This window comes from Phalacrocorax carbo, chromosome 18 (assembly GCF_963921805.1).
Source record: "Phalacrocorax carbo chromosome 18, bPhaCar2.1, whole genome shotgun sequence".
Taxonomy (NCBI): domain Eukaryota; kingdom Metazoa; phylum Chordata; class Aves; order Suliformes; family Phalacrocoracidae; genus Phalacrocorax; species Phalacrocorax carbo.
The window spans coordinates 13,067,818-13,081,468 of NC_087530.1; the positions used below are offsets into that span (position 1 = coordinate 13,067,818).

The following is a 13,651-nucleotide window of genomic DNA, read 5'->3' on the forward strand; positions in this document are numbered from 1 at the left end:
GGGCAGCTGGGCACCGTCCCCACAGCTGAGTGTCAGAGCATATCATGCAGCTCACTTCCTCTGCCCTGGAGACATGGGTGTGCCCATGGCTGTGCTCCCACCGATAAGAACCCCTTCTGAGCATCCCCTGAGCCCTGCAGGGCAGAGCAGCATCCCCCCTCTGCAGTTAGTGTAATGACCTCTAAGCCCTGACACACAGAGGCCTCACTCTTCAGTTGGTAACTTCAAGCCTCCTGGCAGCCCCAATGTACAGGATCCCAAATGGACCATGGCTTATTTCAGGTTCCCTGTTTCAGGACAGCTGCTGCAGTAGTTTCCTGTGTTCTAGTTTCAACTGGAACCTCTGCTCTGTTTGTGCACCTGCCAAAGAATGGCATGGAGCAGTTTGAAGAGCTTATTCTGGTTCCGATTTGTGCTCCATTTAAATGTTGAGCAGTGCCTTGTGCTGGTGTTTGGTGCTACGGCATGAGAAGAGGGCCCATGGTGATAGTGGTGCTCTTTGGGCAGCCCTGGAGTTCAAACGAGAAATTTTGCTCACCTGAGAGTAGTGAATAGGACATGCAGGTGATCAATGAGTGCTTTTCATGTCTGATGAGCCGGGGTCGATTTGCTCTCCTTTAAACTGATCAAGCCCCTGAGATCTCTGGAAAATGTATCACCTTCCATCCTGTGTTGCTGCGTCTGAGAGGTGGTGGGAAGGGATGTATTGTAAGTGGATGTGGGGCTAAAAGGCCGTTTGGAGTCAGAGAAGGGGCACAGCAGATTCTCCATACCTGTCTGGCTGCAGCTGGTGCAAAAGCCCCTTGTGCAGCCCTGGGGACATGGATGCCCTTGCACCACGTCTGTGGCTTTCCACCTCCCATCTTGGCCTCAGGATGCTGCAGAGTGTGGCTTTCCTGTGGAAACAGGGCAGCAACCTGGTGGGAATCGGTTTTCTCTGGGGCGGCTGTTCCTCATGAGCCTCTAGCTCTGGTAGCACTTGCCCCATTTTGCAAGCTCTGTGCAGGTTAAGAGCTGGTCCCCATCCTGAATGGCTGAGAAAAGCCAAGAAGAGGAAGGAAGAGGAAGGGTGATGCCAAGGAGATGCTGGCTGGGGCTGCAGCCTAGGTGTCCTTACTCACTGCGCTGTGCTACTTCTGCAGGATTTTTCTGTGCTGTACATGAATAATCTCATGGAGCAGCACGGTCACAGTGGTGACTCTGGTGTCTGCCCACCTGCAGATTTCAAAGACCTTAAAATGTTTATCATGGTTAGTGTTTTCCTAGGAACAGCCCCAGAAGAGCAGAGTTTCATGGTGCCTGCAGTCTGCCCCTGTCCCCAACAGCAGACAGCACTGCAGTGTTGGAGGATGCCACAGTAGTAGAGTAGATACAGCAGTCAAGAGGAGGTGGGTGTCCATTAGTTATCTTCTTCACCCAACTCATCCCCTTGTATCTAAGGGATGGAGATACGGCTGGAGCATGGGTCTCAGGTCCACTGGGTCCTCTCCGAAATGGTGCTGGGGCAGTTCTGTGACTTTGAGCCATTTTCTGATTGTTTTCCATGTGCAAAGTCAAATTCCTCCCACCTGGCTCCCAAAGTGCAAAGCTCTATTAATGCCCTCTAAGCATCCCCAAAATGAAGTGCTTTCAGGGGATTTGGTGCTGTTTCCACTCGGTGTTTTTTTTGTGGGTGTTTAATGCATTAAATATAAGAGCTAGCAGGAACTGACTGATGTCCAGTGGTTTGAAAAGATAGACCAGGTTTAAGAGGAAAACTACTTGACAGGTGTGGTGAGAGCTTGTGTGTGAAACTCAGTGGGGGAGCTTTTGTGTTGCTCAGAAACAGCTGGCAAAGACCATGTAGCACTCCAGCAGTTTATTGAACGTATAAAGCACTGTTAGTGCCAGATATTACTGCTGTGGTGAGCTGCTCATGTACCTGCAGTACAGCACTTGGCCGTCTCCAGCCCAATGAGTTCTTAGGGACAGGAGGTAGCAAAAGCTTTGGGACACCAAACAAGACATGCAGGAGAGAACCTGAGGGGCAGGAAACCATGTTCTACCTGATGAGAAGCGATGCTGGTTGTTGCAGATGGGGTTTTCCTTGCTGAGATATCAGAATGTCTTGAGAAACCAGCAAAGGGCTGTTACTGCTTTTTGGCATTTGAGGAGAGGTGGACACAGAGGGTCATTCACTATGGGGTCATCTGCCAGCAGAGTGTGGCAGACAGCCTGAGACTTTATTCTAGTTTAGGACTGCAGCCATCTGCACCAAGAACAATCCTTGAGCTAAAAATAGTCTCTTGTCTTCTGGGAACAACACAGAGATTTGAGGTTTATTTTTGGGGTTTTGGTTGGAAACTCCAAGGATAAAGGGCATGGCTTTCACCTGCTGTGGAGCATGTTTGGCTTTGCAAGGAGCCCAGCCCTTCATGGGCTGCCTGATGGTATGGCCCCCACCTCCTTCCCAGGTCCCTACATAGCCTTCAGCCCTCATCTCTGTGCTGTAATAAAAAGCAAGTTACAGTAATTGCTATCAGATGATGCCTCAAACATTTCAGCAGTAAGATCAAGATATCTTTTCTCATCCTAATGCATTTTTCTTGATGGAGAGGGTGTGTTGGGGATGTTCTACCCAGCTAAAATGCTTGACAGTTCCCACACACTGAGCTTCCTTTAATCCATGTGCCCTGCTCTGCTTTTTTGTTTGTATGGAGTCAATTAAATATCAGGGGGAAATGAAGTTTATATATGCTGGTGAAATAAGTGCCATGACATCTATTAGGTGTCTTGTACCATGAGTCTTCAGAATTAAAATAAAAATCAGAGAAAATGCACGAGGAGAGCAGCAAAGGGACCAGTGATAGAGAATAAATGTGTGGGACTAGGCTTGTGACTGCTGAGTTGTTACAGCTGGGTTTTTTTCTATGTTTTTCTGTACCTTTTCATCTCAAAGGAATCAGGGTGCCTTGGCGATCATCATCCATTTTGAAAGGCAAGCCTACTTGAAGCCTTCTCTGCTGACTGCTCTGGAGAGTGTGTTTTCACTTGTTCTTATCTTCTCTCTCTTCCTTCAAAACACCCACTAACTTCCCATCAGGCAGGCAGTGCTGTGGCACATCCTGTGCATGGGGAGTGTTACCAGGGAGGACTCTGCACAGAGACCTTCACAGGTGGTTGGATTAAACTTGCCCAAAACTTAGTGCAGAACAGCCAAGTTCTTGGAAGACTTAGGTGCCTGACTGTTCGTAACCCCGCTAGAGGCCAAATTGCATCTTAGCTGCCTAAATGTCTTTATGCGTCCTGGCCTGATGAGTCTTTATGAGTTTTGTGAAAGCCATTTCAAGGGGGACTCCATTCACTGGGTGTGGGTGCAAAGAAGCTAGAGATCAGGGCTTCTTGGATGAGGAGGGGGCCAGCTGTGTCTTCATTCCCCTGTAGTCTTGTCTTGTGAAGAAGTGGCAAGTCAGTTGCTGGAGGACTTGGTCGTTGAGGTTGTTGGAGTTGCCTCTCGACTTATCTTCAAAAATGTTTGTTGCTAAAGCTAAAGTTACAGACAATCTCGTCCTTGAAATCCTTGGGGAAATACTGATTTCTAGGGCCAGAAGATCTTAAAAGCTTGTCTCCCCCAGGTAGCATCAGCCATAGATCTTCACCTGGAAACTTTATGCTTTTTGATTAGGTTGCTTTCTGAATAATGTGAATTTCGTTTATAAGTTAGGTGGGATCAAGACTGTGTCCCGATCAGGTTTCCAATGCTTAGGTCCTCCCTCAGCATAACGTCTGTGGAGTCTTTTAGCTATTTCAGATTTCAAAGGGGATTTATGTCGTATGTTGGCCAGTTATAGCAAAGACCTATACTTACCTGTGCCAGGGACCGGCTGTCGTCTCGGATCATCTGAGTTCCCATTTGCTGCATCTTATAATGCCCTTGTCCCTGTCACTTGGCATTTTCCCCTCAGCAGAAGGATTCTTTAGCTATCGGTCGTCTTGTTACTTTCCTTTATGTTTAAATCTCCTGTGGAAGCAGATTTCCCAGATTTTAGATCTTTCCTAAGGTTTGTTTCTTACCTGGCAAGGGACAGGTTTGAAATCAGAGCAGCTATATCAAAGCCGGGATTGCAATCCAGAGTGTGATCCCAGCCCCATGAGCATAATGTCTTCCCAGGAGGGCAGGATTTCCACCAGGTCTGTGGCTTGCAGATGTCCTTGTTGACAGCAGCATAATAAGCACTTGAATTTGCAGAGTGAAAACGATTTATCCTGCCAGTAACTTTCCCTGAGCTTTTTAATTCTTACTTTCCTGGCTGTATTTATTTATTGCATTTTATGAAAAATGTGTTCATGCTCAAATGAAATGCAAGTATCCCTTTATCCCTGCTGTGTAATTTACTGTCATTTGCCTTCCTGTGAGAGAGGAATTTGCCTTCCTGATTCTGTTTTATTCCCCCCCAACAGAAAATTGTCTTTTTGCTGGAGAGATCAAATATATTTGGGTTACTTGAGGGAAACAGCAAAGCTTAGACTAGATGTTCTCGTGTAAGGATGCCTATGAAAAGCTAATTGCTAACTTGTGTAATGATGGCACCCAGAGAAAGCCAGCTGGTCCCTGGTGATGCTGGGAACTATTGGCTGCAGGGCTGTTCCCGATATCCTCACACTGGTGAATGTCACTTTTATCTGTGGGAAACCAGCCTCTCGCTGGGCAGCAGGAGGTCTGTCTTTAGCCTCCTCCCCAGGCTGGTAGTATTCAAGAAATACTTTTTTCTTTTTTTTTTTTTTTTGTGGTCAAGAACTCAAAAATACTGGTGACCTATTTTTAGGGGTCAGCAAATCCATTTCGATTTTGCTTGACCTACTACATTTTCCTTATGCTACAGGAAGGTTTGCTGGTGTCTGTTATAAAGAGCCAGAATGGAATAAAGTCCATTTCTATTGACAGAAATAAATGCTGAGTAACTCTACTGAGGAGTTTTTTTCATCTGGCTTAGACAGATGATCTCATCTAACGTCACCATTGTTATCTGGATTTGCTTTGCATTTTCACCTGGGAGCTGATGAGCACTCATCCCTCCCTCTGCATGAGCCAAGTGCAGGTAGGGCAGGATGGAGAGGACTGTAGGGACCAGCCAACACATGTCCTGCAGGAGAAAACCACTCCACTTCTGAGTTTTAAACCATTTGGGGACTGAAGAGGTTTACTGATTTAATGACGAGATGTAAACAACTGGCCATCAGTGAAGCGTCAGGATAGTTATCAGCAACACAACAGGTAAATCCCAGTGCTAGCCGCTTACAAAATGTTGATAGGCACCTACAGATTTCTAAACAGATTTCCATACCTGACCTGCCCAAGGCCAAATCCTGCACATCTGTGCACGCATGCACCCATACACCCCCCGCCCCCCCCACGAGGAGGGTGGGTGCCCCGATTTGCGCACCTCAGTGCTGGCACCCAGTGCTGGAAGCCTACTGTCCTGGCAAAGATATTTTGTTTACAGAACGCTCCCACTCACAGAAGGTTTTTGCATGGCAAAAGTAAGCACCAGATAAGCTTTTACATGCTGCTCCCCAGAACAGAGCTGGTAGTCATCAGGCACTGGTCTTCCTGGCCCAGGGAAGTCCCTGGGCCCAGTCCAGCCTCCTGCAGAGGAGGAAGAAGAGGCTGGGGAGAAGCTGCTTTCCTGATGATGAGAAGTCCTGGAAACAGTGGCAGGGGTGGCACATTGGCTCTCTGGCAGGTAAGAGGAGGAAGAGTCTATTGTTCCCTTTTTGCAGGAAAATTTGCTGTCTAGAAGAGGGGTTTGAAGCCTGGGGTTTGCATCCTCGCAGCAGAGCCTGGGCCTGGGTAGATGCTCAGGGCCATGTCTGGCTGTGCATGGGTCTGGGAGAGCTGGTCTGCCGGCTGGGTGGTGGCTTACTTGGGAGCCATGGGTGCTGCATTGCTGAACAGAGGGAATAAACCCCCCGATGCTTGCCTGCTCCTGCTGGGCCCTTCCCTGGGCTGGAGCCAGCTGTGGTGGTGGGGCTGGAAACATGCTTTTGGCTGCACAATTGCTTTCACAGGGTGCATGCAAAGCCTCTCTGCCAGCCCTGGCAGCTGCGGGAGCCTTGCCAAGTCCATGGCATGGCAGCAAGCATGACCAGCCCCAGTGAGCTCTGCTGGGGAGCTGGACCCTTCTCTGGGGCTTGTGGGTTCTTCTCTGGTGTATGCAGATGAGGAAAGTCCAGAGGAAGATGGTGTCTCAGATCTGCTTTTCGAAATGACAGCTAATTTCATATTTTTAATCTGGCAAGGAGTGAGTTCCCTGCAGTGACATCTCACAGCATCCAAACATTTCCCGGCTGCCCAGGCTTGCTCACAGGAAATGTGAGCTGCTTCTTCGGTGCTCTTTGCTGCCACGGGGAGCTGGAAGGTGCATGTTGGGTGCTGTGTACGGAGGGAGCTCCTTGTTTGCTGCGGGCACAGCTGAAAGCTTGGAGACATGGGCAGTTTCCCCAGAGGGTGATGGAAACCAGTGGCACCATGGTTCCCGCTCCGTCTCCCCTCTCCCTGCAGGGGACAAGCCTCCTTCTGTGCCCCAGCATGGTCTCCCCACCGTGGGGTGAATTCAAGCTGGGAGCACTGGGGATACGGGCAGCTGTCCCAGTGCTTTCCCTGCTCAGACAAAAGCACATCTTTGGGTGCTCTAAACCTTGCTGGTGACACGAGGATGTGCCCTGCCCTGCTGCCTGGGGCTGCGGGCTGTCCCCTGAGTCCACCCTCCCTGATCCCCATCCTTCTCCCACCTTCTCCCTCCTTCTCCCTCTCCCTCCCCAGCTTCTAGGAATCCTTCAAATAAAGCTTCAGATAAAGCTTGGCATTTTGAAAGGCTGTTTTCTTCCCCGGCCTACATGTCAGCACTAATGTGGGGACAAACAGATGCATTTATAAGAAGAAAATAAAGACTCGGCTCCCACTCAGCAGCATAGTGCGAGGGGCTGTTCCCGGCGTGGTGGGGACGTTGCAGGGATTCTTCACTGGACAAAGAGGCAATTGGCGAACTAGGTCATGGCAAGAGGAGATGGTACATGGGAAAAGCACTGAACAGAGAGGCTTCTGAAAAGGAAACCATTCCCTGTAGAAGAGGCAGCCCCAGGCAGCCTGCTTTGCCCAAGGGGACCTGTCGTGCCTGTGCCTGGGTCACAGGTGCCCTGTTCAGGAGCAGTTCTGGGGCTTTGGTCCTGCAGGCATTTGCCATGCAGTCAGGTAGGATCCCAGGTGTCATTTTGATTTTGCTGGGACTGGATTCCTGCAGTCTGTGTGGGACCGTCCTATGGTGGCAACTTTGGGGTCCGGCTGCTTTCAGAAGTTTGTGCTGTTTTTTTCACCTGAGTTGCAGCTCTCTGAGTCTCAGCCTGGGTCTTGCCTCCTGTTTTGGTGAGGGAACCCTGCCCAGCTCAGTACTGTCTGCTTGCCTGCCCCATGTCCCAGCCCTCAGCTCTTCCTGAATTCCTGCCCTGCTTAGTCCTGCCACCACATCTGTCTGTTCCCATTTGGCAGCTCTCTCTTTAGATCTTAGCTGGACTATGGGTGGATGAGGTGGCCAGTGTAAACACTTTGTGCATATCTCAGTGCAGGTTTTGCCTCACCCTGTAGAAGCAAAGTAACCATGAAATAATCCACAGAATCAAGGGATGCTGATACAGCTCCTTGTTTTGTGCAAGACCTAGGACAGAAACTTATGGAGGGCAGAGCTTACCTTTGCTTCATATGGAAGCACTGAAGAATTGCCCTTTGTTGACCATTGTCTCATCTGGTTACAGTCTAGCAAAGCAGCTCGCGGGGGCGGCCAGGAATCTGAGTGCATGCTGTAAGTGGAAGGTGCTCAGACAGCGTTGTAGCATACCAACAGTTGTTCACAATTACCCAGAAGTAGGTGCCTTATTCAACTTGCTTAGGATGTCAGGAGGCCATTTTCCACTGGATTTGCCTCCCCTGCATTTTTGGAAGTAACTAGAGGCAAGTGATGCAGGAGAAGAGGAAGGATGGCATATGACTTTGGAGGAGTATGAGCCTGGTGCTATAAAAGGCAGAAAGGGGAAGAAAAGGAGGGGACTGGAGAGGGAAGTGTGAGAGTCAGAGCAGTGGAAAAGGAAAACAATTTAGCAGAGGCATGTGGGGCTTGGAGTCAAATTTGGGATACACAGGAGGGTGCTGGGTCATTTCCTTGTTCTGTGATTCTTTAGGTCTTATAATGAACTGTAGGCACCAGCCAAGAGAGGACCCTTTTAAGATCGAGTGTTTCCTGCTAGCACACTCAAGCCATGACCCTCTGTCTGCAATAGTAGCTAAGCCCTGTCTGGAGCTCTGGGGTAATGGATGTGGCATTAGTATGTGGTGCATGACCTATGCTAAAAGCGCAATTTAGACACAGTGGCTTTTAACCCAACATCTAGCTGAGCAAGACCAAGTCCCTGGGACTTCTCCTGGGCTGCACTATCATGTGTTGATGGTGATGCATCCTATCTATGGCAAACCTTTGGAAGGTATAAGTGAATATATGCTAATTTGACATTTTTAAGCCCTAGTTTAAAGAAGTCCAAATACAACCTGCGTAAGGCAGGCCTAAGTCCAGGACGACTTATCCAGGAGACAGTGCCCATAGGTGCTTCCCAGTGCAACGTGTGCTGCAGGGGGCCTCATCTCGGTGCCTCGTGCCTCTGTTCCTGAGGCTTTGTCCAGTCTCGGTCTCTAGAGCAGGTATTTGTTTCATGTCCAAGTACCACTGTTGGTTCACTGTGAAATACACTGTGTTTTAGCTGCTGCTCCATGATATGTGAGGCAGGGCTGATTGCACCGGAGCCCTCCAGCCCCATGCAGTACTACGGTGAGTCGTCCGACACCTACTACCATGTGGACCGCTGGCAGAAGCTGCGCGCAGCTGTCAGGAAGCTGGAGTTCTGGGAAAACTTCAATGCTGAGCTGATAGACAGCGGCTTCTTCTCCAAGGTCTACAAGGTAAACTGACATGCAGGCAGCCCACAACCCGCTGAGCAGCTGCTGAGGCTGTGTAGATGGTGCCTCACCTGAAGAACCTATCCCTGAGTCCCTGAGCTTATTTCCTTATCTTTATCCCTCCCAGCTTACTCTGGCAGGTTGAATGGGGTGAGGGAGGAAAGAACACGCCCCTCAGCACACTTAGAACATTGCCTTTGATGCACATCTCCCCTTCCATAGCGAAAAAGGAGATGTGAGGACTCAATCAATCAATGTTCATTGTTACTGTCATCTAGTCATACAACAGGCTTGTCAGGGAGCTAAACTGGGTATTGGATGAGATTAGAGGATATTTATGCTCTGTGCAGGTTTTGTTGTCAAAACTGTAGCAAAATATATAGAGAAAAAGAATGTAAAAGTAAATTGTGTGTGTTTCTCCCAGAATACCTGCCACACACACTCCATGGAGACACCAGTGCTGTCACCCTTCTCCAGCTGCTGCCCTGTGTCACGGTGATGCTGGGCACCTGGGGCAGGGTCAGGCTGGGACAGGCTGGTGGTCTGTCCACTTCTGCCTCTGCTGCCTTCATGTCAGGAGACCCATGGCTCCCTGCAAGCCAGTGCATGATGTGGATGGTGTCTCACCAAAGCAAAACTGCTTTTCTCACTGGGGCTGTTGTGAGTCATTCCCTGCACCAAGCTCCACTGGTGTGGGAGTTTGTTTAACACTGAGCAAGCACAGGATCTGGGGTGCTGTTAGCTTTTCTCCCCATCCAATGCTGCTCCTCAGCCCAGGAGTGCCACTGCTTATCTGGGGGGAGTGGATGGGATCTGGGGATCTTTCCCTGCAGCCCTCAGTGATCACTGCTCTGTGAACAGCAAAGTGAAAGGAGGTGCATCGCATTAGGAAGTGAGACTCAGCCTTCATCTCTGACAGCAGATGCCTTGTTGCTTTGCAGAGTGGACAGGTTTGCCCACCTTATCTCTCCTCCCAGCAGCCCTCCAGAATATGGCTGCTGACACTGGTTTTGGTTGTTGGGATGTGACACAGACCAAGTGGAAACAGACTGGGCCTGACTCCACCATTGCCTTCAGCTCCTTAGCTTGACTGGCCCTGCGATAAACATAATGACTGCACATTTCTCAGCACAAGATGCTTCTGCCAGAGAAGTACTCTGACATATTCTGGGTGAGATCCCTGACTGCTGTAAGCACATGTGGCCGGCTGAAACTAATGGAGCCAGGCTGACAGGATTTGGCCATGGAACTGTAGAAAATATGCAAGTCAGATAGATAAACACACATTACTTTACTGTATCTGGGCTTGGTGTTGTGATAAAGCCTTTGGGTGAACTTCAGGTCCAGGGACAGTGCACTAAAGCTGTTCAAGGGGAATCTTTAGCCAAAGCTCTATGGCAGTTCTTTGCAGACTGGAGCAATACATGACAAATACTTCTCCCTGTCACATCCTGCCTTTAGTAATTGTTTTCCCCACCTACACAGCATGCTGCTGCGATCGCTTTCTCTTTTCTTTAGCTAGCAGATTTTCATAGTAACAGTTGCTGTTTCCTCTGTGTGTGACATTTTCCTCCTGCCCTGGCAGTGAATGGAATTCCAGCAATAGGCAGGCTGGAGACACACATCTTGAATGAAAATGAAATAATTCCTTGAAATAGAAGCAGAAAAAAGAAATGTAAAAAAAAAAAAGTTTGAATGATATGCTATGTGTCAAATAGTCAGAATACAGCAGAGGAGGATTAAGGATGAGGACAGTCGTTTGTGGGGACTTGAGCATGACTGTAACCGGGTGCTCTGATGACCCATGGTCCTCTTGGGTCAGCCAGTCCCTGTGGACTCATAGACCTGAACAGCAGCACTCCTGCTGCAAAGCATCACTGGCGATGGTCCTTTGAAGCTCTTTGCCAACAGATGCTGTCTTTCTGCAACTTTCCAGAGCCAGATTTTTACCTTTATTTCTCCACTCAAGGCTGACACCAGATCTTCACCCTTCATTGCTCATTAGCATGAAATAAGAATACCTTGGAGGACCCTCTGTGCTTCCCTGGTTCTCACACTAATCCAGGACAAAGCAGGAGACTTTACGTGATTCAGAGCAGACCACAGGCTACTCCAGATTGTCCAGAACAAAGTCTTAGCGCCTGTTGTCTTGGAAGAGGCCTTCTGAGCCCATTACTTTTGCCCATCTCTCTCACTACTTTATTTTGGGTGTGGGCCTACCCTTGCTTTTCAGTCCTTTCTTCTCCAGACCAGGCTGGACAGGAACCCCTCCAGCACTCACTGACTCCACTGGCCTAGGCAGTTTTTGTGAACTCTGCTGGTGTCCAGCTGGGACATGCAACCTCACCTGGAAGCTCAGTGTTTCCACCAGAGTTTGTGCAGAGCTAATAGGTCTCACTGAAACTCAGCATTAGCTCTTCTGAAAGTTTTTCAGATCTTCCGGATTTCAGCTGCTCCCTGTACTCTGTCCTGGACATAAGGACACTCACAATTTTTGCACAAAGATGACTGATAGCATCTCTTATATTTACATCTGTTCAATTACAGTTCATAATCAGTTACATCTGATTAGTGACCCACAGTCTGTGGTTATGAAGCCTCATCGGGTGAGGGTATCAGAGCCCTGGCTTCCTTATGACCTGCTCGAGTGGAAATGCAGAGTTATTCCAGTGATAACATTGACTATCAGGTTGTGTTCCTTTAGAAAGGAAGCAGCAGTTCATGTTGCTCCCAAGACTGTTTTATGACCCTGGTTATAATGAACTTTTCTCTCCTTCCAGCCCAGCTAGGTCTTACATGCAGCTCTTTGCTCTCCTCACCTGGGCTAGTAACCTTATCCATAAAGTGACCATCACAGAGAGCAATGGGTGATGCTTTGGGACTCAGAGTGATGCTCTTAAGCCAGCTCATGCTGTGTCTAAACTATTTTTCCCTTAAAACAAGCAAACAAAACCCCACAAACCTCAAAATGAGAGAAAATTAAACTCATGGCTGGATTTTGTGCTAGCCCTGGGGAAGCTGTCAAGATATTAGCGTGGGCCGCATTTAGTACATGAGTCTCCTTAAAACAGATGTTAATTGAGGAATGGAATGTTAAAGTACCACAGTGCTCTGTGATGTGGTCTGGAAGCTGCTATTCAGATCATCAACCCAGATAACATGAGCTGTAGTGCAGAGTCCCTGGATGGTCCTGTCAGGGCTGAGAGCCAAGGCACTGTTGCATGTCCTGCAGCCTGCGTGAAACCCCTGCAGTCGGTACTGCCCAACCCTGGTGCCTCCACAGGGAACAGCAGATGTCCTCCTAAAAATGCCTGCTCAGTCTGTTTAGTGTTGTAGGATGGGGGAAGAGCATTTGTTTTCTGTTCTTTAGCTCCCAGTATCCCTGCCCAGGGGAAGCCCTAGGAATTAAATGTCTGATGGTAATCCATAGCAGAGATTCAGGTCAGCATGTGGCTTGGAAGCAGACACGGGACCTCTGTCCTGGGATGCAGGAGAAAGTCGAGCTGGCTCTTTGCTTTTTTTGTTGTGTCTGTCTGGCAGAGCCTGGGTGGAAGGGAGATTGCCGTGGGCAGGGGTGCAGGAGGAACTGGGCATGAGGAGTGTGACCGGCAGCCTTGTGCAGTGATCAGACCCAGGTAGGAAGAAGGGATGGAGATGTGGGGCAGGCTGTGGTTGGGAAGGGACTTTGAATGTAAGGCATTGGAGGGGAGAAAGTCAGCTCTGCGGTAACCCAGTATGGGCTGAGAAACTCCTCCAGCCCAAGGAACACACAAATTTTGGCAGAGAAATAGTGTTGTGATGTGTTGGGACGTAGCTGTCCCCAGCCACCCAGGCAGGCATCACTGGAGTGGAGCTTATGTGGAAGAGACAGCACCTTGCACTTGTCCAAACGACTGTGCAAAGCTCTGGGCAGCAGGAAATGAGATTCAGGCAGACCTCTGGAAGCTAAGAGATGTCCTGCTCCAACCTTGGCTCCAGGTGACCCAGGCTGCTGCTTGTAAAGTGATGGTGGTGAAGATCTACAAGAACGATGTGGACCAAGAGGTGATTGTGCGTGAGATCAGCCTGCTGCAGAAGCTGTCCCACCCCAACATTGTCAGGTGGGCACATCCTCTGGCCCTGAGCAGTGGGCACTGATGGGGGCTGGAGCTGGCTTTATGTCTCTAAGGCAGTTTTGCAGTAGGGGACTGGGCTGAATCTTGATGGCTTCTTTTCTATTTTTTTTCCTGGTGTGTTCTTCTGCTTAGGTATCTTGGGATATGCGTGAAAGATGACAAGCTGTACCCCATTCTGGAGGTAAAGGTTTCTTGTAAGTGTGCTGTGGGCAGGCAAGGACCTTGTGGTTCTTTGGCAGGGAGGATGGCAGAGATCCTGTACTGCATATCTACACCTCTCCAACTCCTATACCTGTGAATGGCTCTGGACTAGCAAGATTGCCTTGGAGGGGCTTCTGGTCCTTTCTGCCCAACAACTGATCACAGCTGGAGTGGGGTACAGTCACTGCAGGGCCATGAGATTCAGGCAGGTCAGCCAAAAAGTGTTTCAGGTTGGCTTGGTACCACCAAAGGGCCAGAACGGGCCAGCTTGTGGGGAGAGGAGGAGCCAGGGATGGAGGGTAGGAGTAGAAAGTAAAGTAGATGAGGAGTGGCAAGACCTCCAGGGTGTCTCTGG

The 13,651-nt window shown here is 49.3% G+C and overlaps 1 protein-coding gene across 3 annotated transcripts in view; it reads left to right on the top strand.

The window, feature by feature from the left end:
* Positions 1 to 13,651, top strand: part of LOC104051068 (dual specificity testis-specific protein kinase 2-like) — a 41,478-nt gene that overhangs the window by 9,104 nt on the left and 18,723 nt on the right. For 2 of the 3 annotated variants that reach the window (XM_064469137.1, XM_064469138.1), the window contains exons 2-4: positions 8,785 to 8,983; positions 12,959 to 13,080; positions 13,228 to 13,276. In XM_064469137.1, the coding sequence (XP_064325207.1) occupies positions 8,785 to 8,983; positions 12,959 to 13,080; positions 13,228 to 13,276 (370 nt within the window). The remainder of the gene's footprint in view (positions 1 to 8,784; positions 8,984 to 12,958; positions 13,081 to 13,227; positions 13,277 to 13,651) is intronic. The other variant, XM_064469139.1, reaches the window with a different exon arrangement.